Source organism: Corella eumyota, chromosome 1 (genome assembly GCF_963082875.1).
Source record: "Corella eumyota chromosome 1, kaCorEumy4.1, whole genome shotgun sequence".
In the NCBI taxonomy this organism is placed as follows: Eukaryota; Metazoa; Chordata; class Ascidiacea; order Phlebobranchia; family Corellidae; genus Corella; species Corella eumyota.
In genome coordinates this window covers 16958255-16978423 of record NC_137490.1, presented here as the reverse complement: position 1 = coordinate 16978423, position 20169 = coordinate 16958255, and the positions used below count along the sequence as shown (strand labels likewise).

The 20169-nt window shown below is 28.7% G+C and overlaps 2 protein-coding genes across 3 annotated transcripts; both read left to right on the top strand.

Moving 5' to 3' along the window:
- The first annotated feature begins 242 nt into the window (after nucleotides 1-242).
- Nucleotides 243-8171, top strand: LOC145741136 (uncharacterized). Its single transcript, XM_082558672.1, has 24 exons — nucleotides 243-347; nucleotides 573-704; nucleotides 819-1950; nucleotides 2047-2149; nucleotides 2290-2597; nucleotides 2779-2927; nucleotides 2988-3051; nucleotides 3119-3264; nucleotides 3528-3631; nucleotides 3765-3861; nucleotides 4043-4225; nucleotides 4597-4737; nucleotides 4872-4961; nucleotides 5103-5209; nucleotides 5289-5355; nucleotides 5693-5854; nucleotides 6123-6237; nucleotides 6430-6551; nucleotides 6688-6762; nucleotides 6879-6998; nucleotides 7076-7192; nucleotides 7340-7498; nucleotides 7601-7695; nucleotides 8060-8171. The coding sequence occupies exons 1-24, from the start codon at nucleotides 243-245 to the stop codon at nucleotides 8169-8171; spliced, it is 4005 nt and encodes a 1334-aa protein (XP_082414798.1).
- A 2046-nt stretch (nucleotides 8172-10217) lies between these two features.
- Nucleotides 10218-16965, top strand: LOC145750376 (interferon regulatory factor 8-like). Of its 2 annotated transcripts, XM_082566402.1 has the most exons (11): nucleotides 10218-10784; nucleotides 11968-12148; nucleotides 12675-12740; nucleotides 13758-13880; nucleotides 14476-14519; nucleotides 14653-14860; nucleotides 14978-15150; nucleotides 15316-15465; nucleotides 15572-15709; nucleotides 15809-15919; nucleotides 16072-16965. In XM_082566402.1, the coding sequence occupies exons 1-11, from the start codon at nucleotides 10377-10379 to the stop codon at nucleotides 16378-16380; spliced, it is 1911 nt and encodes a 636-aa protein (XP_082422528.1). In that variant the 5' UTR covers nucleotides 10218-10376; the 3' UTR covers nucleotides 16381-16965. The 2 variants fall into 2 exon arrangements, with proteins under 2 accessions (XP_082422528.1, XP_082422536.1); XM_082566410.1 differs by lacking the exon at nucleotides 12675-12740.
- Nucleotides 16966-20169: the final 3204 nt, after the last annotated feature.

Genomic DNA, 20169 nt, shown 5'->3' with positions numbered 1-20169 from the left:
GTTTAAGTCGCGCATTCGACCTTTCCACATCGAGGATAAAGATATATACAAAAAAATCTTTTAAACACGTGATCTGTCCCGCGCATACCACCACAAGCAGATGACTTTGTTTTCAACGGTATTTTTCGCCTAAATAAATGGCTAAAGGTCTATTAAAAAAATGCTTTAAATATAAAAATACTCGTAAATTTTTAGGTAACTAGAATTTTTTAAGGCTACAAAATTTATAAAACAATTTAAAAATGGAGGAAAACGATGATTCGGAAATGGAATATTTGGATTTCAATTGGGATGAATTTGGTGAACGAATGGCTCAGTATAATATCAAGTTGGGAGGAAAAGCTCAGGTTAAAAATTAAAATATAATTTATATAGTAAATAAGATAGTAATGTTGTGCTTTACTGCTTGATGTATAGTAATTGCTATCATACCATTATATGTTAAAATCATAACTTCTTTCATAATATTGTCAGGCAAGATGGTATGCAGTTTGTAGTGAAAAATTATTATAATACTGATTTTCTTGGCTTGTTATTAACCAGTGGATTATTTATATCATGCAATCTTATAGAAAAGTATTCCAAATATGGGAGGGTTTATTTACCTTTGGAACCTGCTAAGAAGAAGTAACTTTTATGCAAGTACCCTACTTTCCGTTATCAACTCCAAACAAAAAAAGAAATTGCTTAAAAGGAGGCTACAGGTTGGTGTAAAGTATTAAAAACCAGTTGAAACCTACACAATTATGAGGTTTTCAGTAATATTTGTTTAATATTTTTTTTAAATTTGTAAGCATATTTTTTTGTTTTTGTTATAGTCTTTAAAAAGAGTTCAAAACACGAGAAACGAATCTAAAATTGAGGGTCAAGACCTGAAAAGCGATGTTCAAGCAGTTTTAAATTTTGTTATTGATTCTGTTGAGTTAAAGCTTTCTGACGATTTTAATCAAAGTTTTACCAGTAATGATTTGGAAGATGAGGTTGAGTCTTCGGATGACAATGATTTTTGTAAAAGTGACACAGAATCGACAACTGAAACTGTGATATCGATATCACAAAGTCCTAAACTTTTTAAGCCTGTCAATCCAGTATTTAGTGATACAGATTTAAATAAAACTTCAGGATGTGAACATAAAATGATGAATAAAGATAGTGATGATGAAAAAAGTATCAAAGAAACTTTGGAAAAGAAGAAAATCGAAGAATTACAAATCTTGCCAGTAGACAAAAAAGATGAGGATGAGTATTTAAGCACTCTTTTACAAAGAAGAGGTCCTGAAAGAAAGAAAAACATTGAGGAAAAGACAGGAATTAAAAATGCACTTTTCAATATTAAAGTAGAAGATATAAAAACAGAGCTTTGTGTTGGTACCAGTGGATTGGAAAAACAAACTCAAAAATCTTCTTGTCAATCTTCAAAAATTAAGCAAGACAATTTAAGTGACTTTACTTTTGCAAATGTAAAAAATAATATTTTAATACCACAATCTGAACTATCCCATATTGTAGAATTGCATAAACCAAATAAACCAGACACTTTTTTACCATTGGATACAAAACAAAAGAATGCTCAAGAAGTAAAGAGACCTTCAGGATGTGCCATGTCAAAAGGTGCATATAACAACTTGGATAAAAAGAAAAATAATAAGAAAAAGGTTATATCAAAGTTACCAACAAAGAAATTATTAAATGAGGAAAGAAAAGTAGCACCTAAAATGAACTCAAAGTTGAATTTATCTTCACTTGATGAAGGTTGTGTTGGCACTCAAAAGTCTACATTAAATGAAAGTAATTACACTTCTATTTCAACTTTGCAACAACAACTTGTTAAAACAATAAAGGTAAATAACAGCAAAAAACTTGGAGTAGCTGGTTTTAAAGAAATTAAACAACCAGCTGAAGAAAAATCCAGCCTTGCCAATAAACAAGACAATGCAAAAAAAAATAAAGGTAGGCCCAGATAATTTAACAGTTATATATATATAGGTTATATAAAAACACTAATAATTTATTATTATTACAACTGTAGCTATTTTTGCCTTACAGTCAAATGTCCAATTTGTGGAAAGATGATTGGAATGAGCGCCATCAATAAACATTTAGATATTTGTACTGGACATTCTGTTAAAAAACAATCATTAAGAAATAGGTTCGATATTTTTCTTGTCTAATGTTATATATATGCTATTTAACACATAAAACGCTAAGATGGCATTCAGTTCGAATTTAACAAATTGCATTGTTCATGTATATATAAAACTTAAATGAGAATTATTTTAAATTTATTAGTTTTCCATCTGATAACGAACTTGTTAGTCTACCATTAAATCGAGAAAGAAAAAGGCCAAGATTAAATCCGACTAGGCCTGCAATTCATTCTCATGGAATAGAAAGCATTAAGTCAGCTTTGGAAAGAACATTACATTCTAGTAATGCTGTTAAGTCTTATGTAACAGAACAAGCAGAAAAAGTGGCAGAATCTTTACCGAAACTAAAAAATTCTGGTTCTTCTGGTATAATTGCTATGCCAGTAAGAAAAACGAATGTCTCTAGAACTCCAAGGATTGCTTTTAAAAGGATGTTAAGTCGAACACCAGGTAGTTTTAAACTTGATGTTTTTAAAGGTTGTTGATTATGAACATTTAATTTAAGTTTAAATGAGTAGGCTGTTTTAAAATGTAAATCAGAAAGACGTAATAAAGCAAAATAAAATAAAATTTTATTAATTAATTTTTATTTTAAGTTTCAAGAATAAAAATGCAAATTTTCTTATTATAGATTTATCAGAAAGTGATGCTGACGGAGAGGAGGAGGATGTTGATGTTGTTGTTCCTTCAGCACCAATAAGGAAATCTTTTAGATCTTCCAGATCAAAGATTACTTATAAAGAAATTGATAGCGATTCATCTGATGAAGATCAGAAAAAGGTTAAAAGAGTTTAATAAAAGTGTTTTTTAAAAAATTAAAAATTTTTACTTTTTATTCAGATTTCTAAGAAACTTAAAAAAATAAACTCAAAGAAACTAAAAAGGTCTAAAAATAATGATGACGGTAAGTTTTGCATATTTTATTTAGCTTATTCAGTGGTTTAATTAAAACATGTTCCTAATAAATAAAGAATTCACACTATTGTTTTTTGCTTTATATGTGGATGAATTTAATCCTGATAATGATGATAATAATGATTCTGATGATCAAGTTAGTGAACATGAAAGTGGAGATGAAATTAAAATTAACAAGAAAGTGGATATAGATGATAAAGAAGTTAGATGTTATCTTTTATTTAATAAATTTTTGGTTATTTCTTATCTGATAGGTATAATGTATATAAACAACTATTTTAATAACTGCTTGCAATGGTACTGGTAGTTGAGTTTAAATGAAATTTAAGATAGTTTTAAAATCAGCAAATGTAATGCATGACAATTAACACCAGCACTATATACTGCCCATGATTTTTTTATGGACATTATTACTTTATTTATTAAATTAAAAATTAAAATGTTTTATGTTTTTTTAATGTTAAGGAGGGAGAGGTGGATGAAAATGATGTAGATGTGGAGGAATTAACGAAGAGAAAGTTTTATAAATATGATCCTAATATTTGTGATGCTTCGATGGTTAACAACAAGTAGGAACTAAATAAATAAAACTAAAAAGATTTTTTTTGCTTTTAATCATTTTCTTTTAACATTTTTTTGGTACTTAAATTCATGGTTTAGTGGTCATTAGTTTTGTAAAATCTTTTTTAATTTTTTTTATAGATTTTATGAGACAGAGGAGTTTCATCCTGATCAACCTAAACTATTAACTGGAGGAAGGTTAAGAGAGTACCAGGTCACTGGATATGAATGGCTTAAAGTTAGTGTTTTGATTTTTGAACTTAAATAAAATAAAAAAAAATAGTATAAAAAATAAATAAGAAATAGACACAAAAAACCCAAACCACTAGTTTTTTTTAAAAAAGCTTTTCACATTTAGGTTGAATTTAAAAATAATTTTGTAAAAATTAAATATTAAAAATTAAATATAATATGTTTAGATTTTGTTTGAGAATGGTGAAAGTGGTATATTAGCTGACGAAATGGGATTGGGGAAAACGATTCAAAGCATTTCAATGATATGTAAACTTGTTTCAAGTGGAGTAAGTGGTCCCTTTCTCATTTGTGCCCCTATGTCTACAATTAAAAACTGGTTCGAAGAATTTAAAAGATTTGCCCCAACTGTAAGTTAACTATAGAAACAGTTATAGTGCTTCTATTTTATTTTTAAAATAAATATTGACTGGCAGCATGGTGTAGTGCTAAGAACACTTACTACACCACCATGGGGTCCAGTTTAATCCCTACTGCTCTCATGATGTAGCGCCCTTAAGTAAGGCGCTACAAACCGTATAAACTCCTGCTAAGCCACCACTTAATCAGCAGCATAATTACCGGGCAATTATAATCTCTATAATATCCCAAACTGCTAAAAGACAACTTGGGACTGGGTTGGAGTAACTGTTGTTACTCTATGTTTATACTGCGCATTCGACCTTCCCATTGAGAATAAAAATATATACCAAAAAAAATCAATTTCCATATTTTTATTTAGATTACTGTATTGTTATTGCATGGTACATCACCTGAAAGAGTTCACCTAGCTGCTTGTTTAACTAAAGAAGTGAAAAATAAAACTCAGATTGTTGTTATTACTTCATATGAAATACTTAGAAGAGATCTGAAAGTGTTACAGGTAAATTTTTTATGTTTAGAATTTAACAAAAACATATTTGAAGTATCAATTATGATGTTATGGGCTATATATATTATTTTTAATGGAAAATGTAAATTTTTTTTTATTTTAATGTTTTTTCAAAATTTTTCTAGACTTATAATTGGGCTTATATGGTGTTAGATGAAGGACATCGGATTAAAAACCGCAACAGCAAAACCTTAAAAAGCTTAAAAACATTATCGGTAAAAAACTATTTTATAGCACAACTAAGTTATCAGCTCTTTTTAGTTAAGTTAATGTCGGTGAATAATATTTAAATATATTTTTAACTGGGGAATCGATAAATTTCTGTGTGTGAAATTAAGCAATTTTTTTCCCCATAGATTCAGTCAAAGTTGATGCTGACAGGAACTCCACTACAAAATAATGTGATGGAATTGTGGTCTCTTCTCAACTTTTTACTTCCCCAAATGTTCGACAATTTAGAAGCGTAAGTTTATGTAAAAAATTAAAGTGATTACTTGAATATGAAAAATGTCATACAACATAGTATGTTTATCTTTTTATAGATTCGAATCCTGTTTTGATATGGAATCTTTACAAAATGATGAAAGAATTTTATCAATGCTACATCAGGTAAAAATACCTCCAAAGTCTGATTTAAATTCTTCCTAGCATCTACATCACATATTTTTACAATTTATGTTAAATTCAATGCATTATATTTACCGGCAGCTGAGTGTAGTGGTAAGAACACTTGCTACACCACACATGAGGTCGTGGGTTCAATCCCCACTGATCTCATGCTGTAGGCCCTTGATTGAGGTGCTATTAACGTTAAGAACTCCTGCTGAACCAGCACACAGGCAACTCGAGACTGGGTTAGAGTAACTGATGTTACTCTATGTTTAAGTCGCGCATTCGATTTTCCCACATCGAGGATAAAGATATATACAAAAAAAAAATATTACAGGTTCTTACACCTTTCTTACTGCGAAGGGTAAAATCAGACGTCGATTTAAAAATACCACAAAAAAGAGAAATATTAGTAAAAGCACCATTAGCTCAATATCAAGGCAAGTTATATAGAGCCACTGTGGATAGATCCATCAGAAAACTACTTGAAAGTAGAAAGGTAAAATGTGTTTAGTTAGTTTAACAATTCATATTGTTTATTTTTCCATCTTTCTTTTTTTATTTAATCATAAATATACTTTGGTCTGTTGTAAGAATTTACCTATAGATGCTACAAAATACCAGTAGTGAGAATCAAACACAGTACCTTGGGTTTTTACTGAGACATAATATTGTTAAAATACTTGTATTGCCAGTTTGCCGCTAGTTAAACGTTTACATTATACTATTTTATTACTTTTTTTGGTGGTATATATTTTTTTTTTCAGTATTATGATGAAGCTCCTGGGATAGCTGATCCTGACAGGGTGGCAGCAAATAGTCAGGAGGACGTTGATGAGGATTACTTAAATGCTCCAAGATGTACAAGAAGCAAAGTCACGGGTTTAACTATTCTTTATTCTTATTAAACTTAGAATTTCTTTTTTTTTATATGTAAAAATTATTTGAATGGTTTGTTATAAAAATTAAACCATAGATGTTAAAATTTTGTTAAAAATAAAATTAAATTGTTTTTAATTACAATTTTTTATTTTTTTCTAGTTCTAAATAAATCAACAACAGCCTCTAACCTAGGTGATGAAAATCAATTTGTTATAAACATAACATTGAATAATATGATGATGCAACTAAGAAAATGTTGTAATCATCCTTACCTTATACAATATCCAATATCACCATCAAATGACAGATTACAGGTAAGTTTACTATGTATATACACATAAGTTTTAAGCTATTTAAACTCTGTTGCTAAATGTTTTATTGTAATGTAGGTCACGAAAATGTAATTATTTTATTTATTTATTTTAATGACATATTTTTTTTTTAAATTAGGAAATTGTTATTTCTTGTGGAAAAATGATGTTGTTAAATAGAATGCTACCTCCTTTAAAACAAAGAAATCACAGGGTCTTTTCTATAACTTACTTTTTTTTAATTTTTGGTTTCATTAAAACAGATTTTAATTCATATTTTTAATATTTTTTTAATTTTAAAATTTATTTAAATTTCTTTTTACCTTTAAGGTGTTACTGTTTAGTCAGATGACCTCAATGTTAGATATATTAGAAGAATATTGTGTGTTAAAAAAATTCGAGTTTGTAAGATTTGATGGAACTACAAAATCAGAAGAAAGATACGAATATGTGAGTTTTTATTTTTGATAATAAACTTTACAAAATAAATGCTAAAACTAAAACATTTAAAAGCTTTATTGTTGTAGATTGAAGAGTTCAACAAAAATCCAGATATTTTTATTTTTCTTCTTTCCACAAGAGCAGGAGGATTGGGTATTAACTTAACAGGAGCTGATACTGTTATAATATACGACTCAGACTGGGTATAAATATTAATTTTTGTGTGAGAGTTTTTTAATTTAAAATGGTGCAAAAGTTGGGAAGAAATTTTGTTTTTATGTTTTAAAATTTTTTGACCGTTAGGCAAACATTCCTTAATCATCTAACAATTTATTTCTTCCTTTTTTTAGAATCCTCAAAATGATATGCAAGCTCAGGACAGATGTCATCGCATCGGACAAGAAAAACCAGTACTAGTATACCGACTTGTTACCATGGCTACCATAGACCAACAGATTGTTGAGCGAGCTACGATGAAACGAAAACTAGAAAAAATGATAATGCATCAAGTATGTTAAAATTTTTTGTACATCTTTTTTCAAGTTTTGTTTTTACCAGTTTAGTATTGCAAGGTTATGGTGTGCTTATGTTAATATAATCTATTATTCTAGGGCAAATTTAAAGGCCATCTAGAGAAGGAGTTAAGATGTAAACCTATTTCACCAGAAGAGCTATTGGTGTTACTTCAGGCAAAAAATATGGGCAGGTAAAAACAATAAATTTTATTCTTTGTAAAATCTTTTTTGGTTACTTTTTTATTTTATGTGTATAAAATGTCTGCTTAATATTGGCTTATTTAAAATTCTGTCCCTAACCCTGAGTTTTTCGTTTACAGTTATTGACTTGTAAGGGTGGGTTGTATACCATACTATTTTACATGTGTTTATTTTTTTAGTTGGCAATATTGTAAATTTAAAAACTTCAAAAAAATGATATTTTTGAAACACTAATCAAAAAAGCAGAATGACTAATAAAAAAGTATAGTCATACAATCAGTTTTATAAGGTGGCTAGCTTATCATGACTTTCAACCCTTTACAAGCGAGTAACGTTTGAAAACGTTTATTACAGTGAGGAAGTACAGGATAGAAATAACGTGATTAGTGATAAAGAGTTAGAAATATTGTTGGATCGATCAAATATGATAACTGATCAGAGTTGGGTTGAATCAGAGCAGAATTAATTTAAAAAAAAAAAAATTATTTAAATTATTAGGTTAAATTTTTATTTGAAGAGAGTAAAATAATTTTAAAATTGTGTTGTCAATATTTAGATTCAAAAAAATCATTTTTTAAAATTTTAATTAAAAAAAAATTTACAATGTTTTTTTTATATAATTTATACATATAAATATATTTTGTACATAAAAATATATCTATATTTATTTTTAATTTTAAATAGTTTTATTATAAAAACCTAATTTTTAGTTCACAGATTTTTTATGTTATTGAAAATAGTTTATATATTCAATTATTGTTTTGTTCTTAAAGAGTTACATTATTTTTGTTTTTACTAAATAAATTATTTATTATTCGTAAATACAAAATACATATAATTTTAAGGGTAGGGGTGTAGTAGTTACGTAACAATTTACTATTTTTTTAAAACATTATCCGATATTACTTATCCCTTATGCTATGGACAACTTATTATTCTAGGGGCTAAAATATTAACCAAATTAAAGCAGTTTTTTTTTAAATGAGGAATTTCTTATTTTAAAATAAACATTTGGGTATTTATGACCCCCTAGTCTGAAAAAAAACATAAAAAATATTGAGAAGCGAATCGGAACATAAACTTTCTAAATACTATGGTTTTCAAAGTCGCAATTGTACTTACAAATTACTAATATGTAAATTCTTTTTAAAAATAATATTATTTTTGTGTGTATAAAAACGTGTCAAAGAACATATTTTCGAGTTAACGATCGAAATAGTTTTAGAATTCCCAATAATGTTAACTTATACCTAAGTTCATTTGTTAAAAATTTTAAATTAATGCGTGTCATTTCAAAAATGTTTATGGTGACTAAACGATATTTAGTTTGTCATGTAAAATTTTGGGCAAATTTTCCAATAAGAATACGAAATTTAGTTTTTTTTAAAGCGCATAAAACTTGCGCGAAAAAAATTTAGTTTCAAAAACAAATATTTTTTTGTATTCTTTACGTATTCATTAATGAGATCTTAGTTATATACATAATTATTTGTTATAAGTGACGTCACACTACAGGAAATGGCGTCACCAAAGTATGCAGAAATTTCCTCGATTTTTATGATGATTAAAAATGTTCATTTCCCTTTATTAAAATAACGTGACTGCCAAAATTTAAGGAAATGGATTTTATCTTTAACGCATTTTTTAATATTCAAATTTTGTTTAAAATATTTCACCTAATAATTAAATTAAATAATATTGTAAGATATTATTAAAAGTAGTTTCAGCAATAATTTAAGTAAATATTTCAATTCGACCAGGACCAGTTTTGATTGCTTTTTAAACCACCATTATTGAACAGAAATTTGATTATTTCCGGCGACTGTTAAATACAATTTCCTTTATTTAAACAATTTTTAGTTTCGCTTTTGTATTTGGTCAAATTGTTGATTTTTAATAAGGTTTTTCTGCGTTTTGCCTTTAGGCCAATGTATTTTGTGGAAATTAAGACACGGAGATCATCAGTTCAGTTACATATTTTGCTTTTACGAGTATCTAAAAATAAGTTTAGGGGTTAAAAATTGAGTATTAGCAAATTTGTATGTTGTTGCTTGTGTTTGTTTTTAGCGTCAGGTGTTTGATTAATATTTACCGAAGCCTTTGATTTCGCGATATTTGAGAGAAAAGAAAGAAAAAGGGCGGGAAAATTATTTGAGCGTGACTTTTATAGTTAAAAACAGGAACCAAGTAGACTTAAGTAGTTCTCCTATGTATGTGGTGACGTAGAAAGTTATTTTTAAACCTCGAAACTAAGATTTAGAGGACGAAAAAAGGGTAATTTCGATAGGTTGTTTGTATATAAGACACTGGGTAAAGTTATTTAAGCAGTACTCGACGTCGGAGTTAGAATATGAATTACAATTCAAACGTTAAATTATTTGCCTGATTCACGCAAAGTTTCTGAAAATAAATAAACAAAATAGTTTGTAAGCATTTAATTCGTTAAGCAAAGTTATTTATCGAGTTTATTAATTATTGTATTAAAAATCTATTTTTTTGTTTTGCAGATTTTTTTACGATTAAAACTTTAAACGTTTGTCGATTCTTTCACGAAACCTAAACTTTAAATCGAAGTTACAGCTAAGTTATAGCCCCTGGCTAATTCATAGTTCAACAACGAAACTTCGTAACTTAACAATCGAAGCCTCGTTGTTATACACTCCCTGAGGCCATGATTTTAGCTGAAGGTATGCATTACAGCAGCCAGGCTCAAAACAATAACGATTACAACCCACAATATAATTCACCCCCAGGGTACCATTCTCCACTGCAATTCACCCAACAGGCCCCCGGGGCGTCTCGCAACCTAAGCCAGACCCCGGTAATGTTTAACACCCCTTCGACTGAAAATGTTGGGTCGTCACCCAGCCGTGCTGCGACCTGCTCTCCGGCTTCTAGCACCTCTAGTGTCGGAAGAAGTGACCCGCCGAAGAGGCTGAGGTACTGGTTGATTGACATGATTAACGGGGGATCGATCCCCGGACTGCACTGGGTGGATGAGGCGAAGTCGATCTTCCAGATTCCGTGGAAGCACGCAGGAAAAAATAATTGGAAAGAAGATGATTGTGAAATATTCAAGGTTGGTAAGAATGTAGTATAACGATAAGCATCGCACAAAATTTAATTTTAAATGAAGTAGTTTTGTCAATATTTATTCTCCGTATAAAAATATTAATTCAATTTTAAAATGTTATATGTAAATTTATGAAGAAATTTCTTCTTTATTAGACTTAAACATACACCGCCAGCTATATTAGTCTTGAACTAATATTGACATCCTACGCATAATGTTAACGTTGTTAAGTTAAAGAGGGAAATTCCACATTGCGTCATCTTAGTTTGTGTGAGGGAATGTTTATCGCATGTTAACGTGTACAGTGTTTGGATAATGGTATTAAGACATTAAGAACACAGGAACGAAAGAATTGTAAATTCATGTTTTTCCTTTTAAATTATAATAAAAAATGCTGTCGTGATAAGGAAATGGCTGCAGGGCATTCATCAAATTTCTGCACACGCGGCTTTATCTTAAAACCTCAACTTTTTGTTATTTCGAAAACAATCGACCTCGAGAGGTTGCGTCACTTGTTATTGTATAGGAACAATCAGTCCGCCCACTTTTTCCTCGATAGCCTCTGAAAATAACCAAACGGGGAATCCCCGCAGTTCGGACTATTGTCAAAAGGTACGGGGCTAAATGGGTCATGTGACAATGGAGAAACTCCAAAATGTGCGCCTATAGGTTTTATCGAAAATACGATAAACCCATTTCTTTTGAATGATTTAGTACTTTTTTGTGAATTTTCGTAAAGCCAGACAATGTAAAATAGAAATTCTATTCGCTAAGCCGAGTTTCGATCGGTGTGAACTTCTAATTTTGGAGAACCTTGAAAATAGTGTGGCTATTAGGTAATTGTTTGCTCTACTGTTGCGGTTAAAGTTTCGGAAAGAAAATTCCGGGGATTTTTATAATGCGAAGCCGTCAAAGCCGCGAATTACTTTTCGATCTTTATTTAAACTTGCGATAAGTTGTTTGTCTGGAATGTGTGTTTTATATTTTTAGTTTTCTTTTTTGCGTTGGCGTTTATAAAGTAAATGTTTATGGTAGATGATGTAATTTATTAACGTACACACGACCACGATTACGTTTATAACCAAACAAATAGAGCGTCTAATATAAAGTTTCGTCTACTTTATGACGTCAACACAATCGCTTGTTCTGTTTTTCGTTAACCCCTTTTCAAATGTTAATCTCATTTCAGGCGTGGGCGATGCACCGGGGCAAATACAAACCCGGAGACAAGATGGAAGCTGCGACGTGGAAGACCCGACTCCGATGCGCTCTTAACAAACTCCCGGACATCAAGGAGCTGAGAGAGAGGAGTTCACTGGACGGAAGTGATCCTTATCGCGTCTACAAACTGCTGCCAGAACCGGATAAAAGTAAAATTTTAAAATTTGATTTTTTTACGTTAAGAATAACAAAAAAATGAAAAACTTTTTTATAAAATAACTTGAATAAAATGGTTCTGCTTCATTTTATTATAATTATGTCATATTTGCTATTGTTAGTATAGTCGCGTAACTATACTTCCTTAATATTAACCCAACCCTCTTTTTTGGTTGGGTAAATAAAGAGTAATCGTGTTTACATTTTTGGGAAGTCCAAAATTGGGATTTTTCACAGCGGTGCTTTCCCGTTTGTATGCAGATTAGCTTCGTTAAAGAGAAATATTGATTATGCCTTCATGTTCTAAACATACAAAACAAAAATCAATAAATTTAGATTTTTTGGAAATTGAAATTAAGATTCAAGATTGAGTTTATTTTTTTATAAAACATTTGGTGACTCATGCTTAAGGTTATTGGCTATAGCCCGCAGTTAGACTGTACAGACTCTTGGCAACAAATTATTTTAATACATTTTTGTAACTACTATTTTTGTTAAATTTTTTTAATTCATTTTTAGATCAAGAATATGAAATATATCCTCGTAAGACTTGGGGAAAAGAATCTCCCTTATATCATATTTCGGGTTAGTTATTACGTCATAATAATCAATTTCTGGCTATTACTAAATAATGTTCGAGACGTATAGAAACTACACGTGGTAAAATTTAAAATTAAATTTAGATTTAGAAATTTCGTTAGATTCCAACACTCTAAATTTAGGATAGTTTTACGTTTTTTTTTATCGGCAATGGACCGCAAAAATTATAAATAAGACTTAGAAATTTGGACCAACACGGAAATATGATTAATTAACAAGACAAAATGAATATTTACGTATTTTAAACGCCAACGTATGAATGTATTTAACTAAACAATTTGGTTTAGTTATTTTTAAAACAGAAACCTCCGCCTACCCGTACATGTTATTATTTGCAGGTTTTAAATATTATTTAGGCAAGCTTAATATATTAAATAGGATATCCGTTATTGATCAGCGCTATTTCTATTTTTACGAGTAAATTAAATTAAAATTGAGCAAATTTTTATTTAAATACGTAAACATTTTTGCGTGGCGTAAACGTTCGAAACTATTAAAACCTTTGCCTTTTTCCATTCCAAACCCGAAACTCGAGTTCCCTGTTTCAAGGGATTGTTAAGGTTTCGCATTTCCCAGACTGCTTAAGTTGAATGAAAAGGCCTTCGCTTGTTGATTTCGATGACAATGAAATTTTCCAAGCCATTGAATTTTTTTTATCGTTTTTCCATTGTTTTAAGTATGAATTGTGGATTGAATTCATTTGAACAGGCTTTTGACAAGCTAAGCAAAATATTCATTGTTTTTTTAGCAAATTTAACACAATATTAAAAGATTGCACAATTATAATCATGATTTTAGCAATGCGACAATGTGTTAAATTTTCCTGTGACTATATTTATTTTTTTAAGTTGTTGAATGACTAGCGTTTTGTTAAGGAAAATTTACTTCCGCGTTTATTTTTGACACTTCACGTTTTTTTTCGGCGTCAGGGCTTAGTCATATAACTTAAGAAATCTTATAATAATTTTAACAATAAAAAAATAAAAATAATAATTTATTTAGAAATGAATGGTTATGCAATGTCGCCTTCGCCCCAGCAAATGACGTCACCCCCACATTACAACATTGACCCCTCCCAGCATATGAGATCCAACACCTACGACCCCATACCAGACAGAGAATTCAGTAAGTAGTTAAGGTTTTTGGTTTGATTACCAATACCAACATATGGCAATATTTAAATAAAAAAATCCAATCGATTTGCAATATTTCATTTTACATAAGCAATGAAAAGGTGTTCTGAAGTTTATTGGTATAGCGGTCTTGGTCATATATGCCACGTTGTTTACATTATCGATTTTTCCATTCAACAACGGAGTTTTTTAATATAATAAAGTATTGTGATTAAATTTTAAATCCAAGCAAAAAAACGTAGGGAGAATTTTGCACGAAATTTTCCATGCATTAAAGTTTGTAGTGGCTGAAGTTTCTAACCGGAAATGACGTGTTTTTCGATTGTTGAGCATAATAAAAGACGACAAAAACGTGATACCAATATCCTTAAACGTTTTAATATAAAGCTTTAACAACCAACACGAAAATCACATAAAACTTTATTGTTTTACAACTTATTGACAGTTGCTATTTTTAAAATTTTTAATCTAACATTTACGGTCTCGTTTAACTAGTTTTAATACACCTATATTATTATTAAACAATATTACGACTTTAAAAACTTCACAGTTGTAAATAATATTAATAAATTTTCAATTTTTTAAAGGTCGTATGAACGTGCAGGAACCATCTGGGTACATAATGAACAAGGTAAAGTTTAATAAAGTTTGCTTTAAAATAAAACTGGGGTATTATAGGACCGTGATTAACAGATTTTGGTCGGATACAATTTCTCTTTCACCATTGTCATTTAAACAGAATACATCAATTTTTTTTTGTTTAGTTAAACATTATTCCCCCGCAATCAGTCTCCAGCGAGACGATGTCAAGTTTCCGCACGAGGTCGCAATCCGACGATCCGTTGTACAGCAGACATGATGACGTGAACCATGACGTCATACCCGAGACGCAAGGATACAACAATTTTGGTTATGGTGACAATTATGTGGACACGCTCGAACAATCTCTTAATTCACTTGAGGCAGCACCGGGTAAATTTTTTTCTTTGCATTTTGATTTTTTATGAGGGTATTTTTTGGAAGGATTTGTAAATTCTAATTTAAATTTGGGCTACCATTGAAGCTAATTTTTTTTCTTTTTGGTAACAGCCCATCATGAAATGGAGGTGTACGTTCGGTACCGTGGCAGGATTGCACTGGAGACTTTAGTAAAAGAAAAATCCGGGTGTAGAATACATCACGGTGATACTAATCTTCAGTTGATTGCTTCTCAAACGCATGAACTTCCTAGTAATGTTTTCGGATCTGACACCTTACAACAGGTTTGTAAATTTGCTGAATTAAAGTTATATGTTTTTAAAATCTAAAAAAATGTAAACGTTACGACTTTGATTAATTCTGTTAATATTAAAATCAATAACGTCTTTACAACCATCAGTAGGAATTCGCTGGTGTTTTTTTTTAATTTGAAAAACTTTGTTTTATAGATTGCGTTAACCGACAGTCGACCATTCGCCTTTTCTGACCACCAAGTTCAATTGACTGAGCACGTGTTGAAAAATATAACACGAGGTTTAATTCTCTATTACAATCCGGAAGACAAATGCTTTTATGCAAAAAGACTTTGCCTGAGCAGAGTAAGTCAATGCCCGAGTAGAATGTAATGCTCTTATTTAAAAACTTTGTATTCATGTAGATTTAAACTTACATTTTTTTCCTAATTTTTTTTAAATTTATTTTAAGGTTTTTGTAGCTGGTCCAGAGAACGGTGATTTACCTGAAAAACTGGAGCGAAATACTCCAGTTAAGGTTTTTGACTACAGGAAATTTTGCGACCAATTGCAAGTTTATTCTCAACTCGGCAAAGCAAAAACACCAGATGTAAGTTGTTTTTAAGTGTTTTTTTTTAATAGTTAGGATGACTAAGATAATGTAATTCAATTATCTAACTTTATACTACTTTTTGCTTTTGTTTTATAGATTGAAATTGTAGCATCGTTTGGTCAAAGTTGGTCAATTAAATCTCCAATTGATAAAAATTTGGTTACTTTGTCTATGGCACCCAGGGCCGCCAGATATTTGCTTATGAAGGTAATATTTTACAGGCAACAACACGTCATGAGATTTTTTATTAATTTTGAATTATGTTTAACTTCTTTGTTATGTGAAGCAAAATTTGTTACACTTAGTTATGTATATTTTCCATTGAAAACTTAAAATTAGCTTTTCAATAATTTTGATAGATGCGAAAACGTTGTCATATAATTGAACACGGCAGCTTTAACGACTCAATTCTTGAATCAACTAAGAACAGTGTTGACATAATTGCTGATCATGCCATCACTCAGTCGCAGAAGTGTTTTGAAGATTTGATGCATGACTTCAATAGTAATGTAGAAGTGGAGCCTTTTTCGTTCACCTCCATGCAAGGCCAGCAGCATGAACAGCCTGTCCAACAACAGAATGGTATGTTTCAGCAAAATAACATACCGCTGGTAATGCCAACGCCGATGTCAAACGACGTTGAAATGGATGGAGTTGCTATGAATTGATAAACTGAACTTATATTTCAAGATGTGACATTGTGGCCGACGCCATATAGATACTGTGGTATATATAAAAAAAAATTTATATAGCTAAGATTGAAAATGCTGTTACTATACCAACCCGGTTTTTATATTTTAAGTTTTTAATAAGCTATGTCCACATAACCTACTGTTTATTTTTACAAATTGTGTTTATTAATTTAATATTCTACACCAAAAAAGTGAGTAGGAAACTATCGTTTTATCTCTACTTCATTCTAGACTGTTGGTAAAGTTTGTCTTTTAAAACAGAGTATTTGACTTTGATATTATTTGAACATGTAAAGTCACTACAGATTGTGCATAATTTATTAAAAATATGCCAGAACGAAGTTTCGAGGAGTTGACTTTTATATTTTGATTTAAAAATTGTCTTTTTTAGCATCGTTTTAGAAAACATGATTGTTTTTCATTTATATGTTTGTAGATAATTAGCCCTTACTGTAGAAATGTTGTTTTGTGTATTTACCAAAAAATTAGTTCCTCAGAATATTGTTACTTATTATTTTAATGTATATAGGTCGATTTTTAAATATAAACGCATATAACTGAGACTGATTTGTAATTATTTTGTACTGACAAAGTTAAAAACTAAACTCAATTAAACTAATATATTATGTTTATGGCTACAAAACTATGTAATTAAGGTGATTTCCCCTAAACGTTACATTCTCTCTTCTGGTTGGATACCAATGTAAATAGAAACTATCGAGATACTAAAGTGTAATAGTTTATTTAAAGTTTGTTATAAGTCAAAATTGTTTTCCGACTGGGTTTGATTTAATTTTTCTGCCAGTATTTCAAATATGTTGGTACAAAAAAGGAAAATAACAGTAAAACTAGGTATTTCAAGTTAAAGAGTAAGACGGCACTATGTAAAAGGCGGAGTGCTTGTGCGGAGTGTTTGGATTTTTTTTAATTATTATTTTTTTAAATTTTTTATTGACGTCACTTATGGTGACGTCATCAGAATGTTATGTTGGTACGATGATAGGATAAGGTTAACTAACATACGACCATCTGTGGTACATAAAATGTAGAACAAATTTTGAAAATATTATTAATTAATATTCATAAAAGTTATAAATTTTTTTTTTAATGCCACATCTTAAAAACCAAAATTAATTGTCTTAATAATTGTGGATTTGCCTAACTTAGATACTTAATAAAGAAATTTGCGAAAAAATTTGAAAACAAAAAAGTCAAATAGAAATAAACATATTTTCTAAATATTATTAATTAATGTTTATATTCATAAAAGTTATGAACATTTTTTATAAAAAATGCCACATTTTGAAAACCAAAATTAATTTTCTTAATAATTGTGGATTGCCTAACTTATTTACTTGCTTAACTTATTTAAAAATAAAAAAATTAAAAAATTAAAAGTTAGGGCGTTTTTTGTTGTGACCAGTATTTACTTTATACGACCTTGTGACCTCATAGGCATATAAACTTAATTAAATTAAAAAAAAAAAATTTTAAACTTTAAATCCACTTTACCAGACGTGTTTGTGCTATTTGCAAACACCTAGCTTAAAGGCAAATAGTGTGGCATTATAGCAGCACGAAACTTTTTGACCTGCAGTCCGATGCCATCATAATTTTACCACACAACACGACTTAACAACTTAAATGCTTATTAAGTCTGCACCCATTCAATCAAGCCAACAAAATATAATTTAAATTAGTGGGTTGTCCTAATATGTATTCCAAGTGTTAAACTGTAATCGGAAATGAAAGCAAAGTTTAAAAAAGTAAAAATAAACGGTTAATTTATTATTGTTCATTATTATTCCAAAATTAATTTATTATTATTCCAAAATTATTCCAAGTTACGATACAAATAAAGACAAAAAAGGCGAAACACAAATTACGTGACTAAGAACGCTGGAAAAAAGGGAAAAACTTGAAATGACCAGGCGATAAGGCGATCCAAAAAGAAGCGCACAATAGCGGCTAATGGTATCCAACCGAGTGTGAAATTGTATTTAAAATTAATGAGAAAATATAAATCAGTTTTCATATAAATGGACTTAACATACACAATTGACCAAGATTTGAAAAATTAATAACAACCTTTAAATTTTAATAAAGAAACACCCTTTAATTAGTAATTAGTGATAAAAATTAAAATTTTAATTCAGTTTTGAGTTACTAATATCATGATATACAATTGAACAAGATTTGAAAAATTAATAACAACCTTTAAATTTTAATAAAGAAACACCCTTTAATTAGTAATTAGTGATAAAAATTAAAATTTTAATTCATTTTTGAGTTACTGATATCATGATATAAAATTGACCAAAATTAAAAAAATAAATAACAAACTTTAAATTTTAATAAATAAACACTTATTAATTAGTAATTAGTGATAATTAAATGTTGTAATTAGGAGAATGAAGACATAATCTGATAATAAACAACATACTAAAATTTCAGATTTTTAAATGCTAAAAAACTAAAGATATCTTCTTTCAAAATTGGGACTAGAAAGAATAAAAATAATAATAATAAAAATAATAATAATAATAATAATAAGTATAATGACAATAACAATATGTTTCGAAATCTAAGATTTCGAACCATAATTATTTAATAAAGAAAATATGGTTTATAGTAGATTAATATTTTTTAAACAACATCTATAAAATACTATTACCTAATATGAAAATCAAATAAACTATAAGTTAAATTAATTTTTGAATTTTAAACGATAAGAATAAATTTTAATAAACAAACAAGCATTTAATTATAATTAAGAGACAAAAGTTAAAAATTTCAACGCGCTTTTTATTTTTAATAATATAATATAGTAATGATCAAACTTTAAAGGCAAAATATTAATCATCAAATTTCAATAAATAAATTTAAATTTTAATATAAAATAAAAACAAATTATTTTTTAAACACGTTTTACTTGTTTTAAATTAATCGAAAAAAAATTTTAAACTTTAATTATCAACTTTTAATAAACAAGCAAAGATTTAGAATATATTAATTAAAAAATATTTTTATTTTGTATTTTGCTATGTTAATATTATAAGAAACAATATATTAAAATTTAAAACCTAGACGACAATCTTGAAATTTTAACAAACAAACAAAATTAATTAAACGAGAATAATTCTCGAATTGCACGAAATTAAAAAAAAATCAAACTTTAAATTAAAAAAAAAGAAATAAAATAAAATTAAAAAAAATTAAACCCCAATTTTCAAAACTAAATCGTTAAAATCAAAGATTCCAAACCAAACAACAGATTAAACCTTAAACTTGTAACCGCAATAAAGAAAAAAAATTGCACAAACATAGGAATATAGTCACCACAATAAAAATTATACTACTAAGTAAGTTAATATTTCATACAACGGGTAAGTGTAAGCAAAAATTACTAAGGGTATAAACAAATTATGTGAATCGCAATTAGTTTCCAAATTCTATTTTTTTTTTTTAATACAACTATAAATTTTTTTTATTACGAAAACTGAATTATTAATTTTAATTCAATGATAAAGTTTCTTAGCGATCGTAATATAAATATGATATTAACAAACATTTATCTATTAAACCATACAACTAACTTCTCTTTAAAAAAAACTTTTTAAAGTGTTAAAATAAATTAAAAATGTAAACTTATTCAAAACATTCGCAAAATATTTAGAAAAAAAATTTTTTTTTGTAAATTTATTTTAAAGCAAAGTAAAATTACTAATAAATTAAAAATTAGTTATAAAATTAACCACATAAACA

Excerpts from the sequence above, each read along its gene's own strand:
- LOC145741136 (XM_082558672.1), top strand. The coding sequence starts at position 243 with ATGGAGGAAAACGATGATTCGGAAATGGAATATTTGGATTTCAATTGG. Across the intron at positions 3,632-3,764 it reads GCTTCGATGGTTAACAACAA|ATTTTATGAGACAGAGGAGT; the intron begins GTAGGAACTAAA and ends TTTTTTTTATAG. Across the intron at positions 3,862-4,042 it reads CTGGATATGAATGGCTTAAA|ATTTTGTTTGAGAATGGTGA; the intron begins GTTAGTGTTTTG and ends TAATATGTTTAG.
- LOC145750376 (XM_082566402.1), top strand. The coding sequence starts at position 10,377 with ATGATTTTAGCTGAAGGTATGCATTACAGCAGCCAGGCTCAAAACAAT. Across the intron at positions 12,149-12,674 it reads GCTGCCAGAACCGGATAAAA|ATCAAGAATATGAAATATAT; the intron begins GTAAAATTTTAA and ends ATTCATTTTTAG. Across the intron at positions 15,710-15,808 it reads GCAAAGCAAAAACACCAGAT|ATTGAAATTGTAGCATCGTT; the intron begins GTAAGTTGTTTT and ends TTTGTTTTATAG.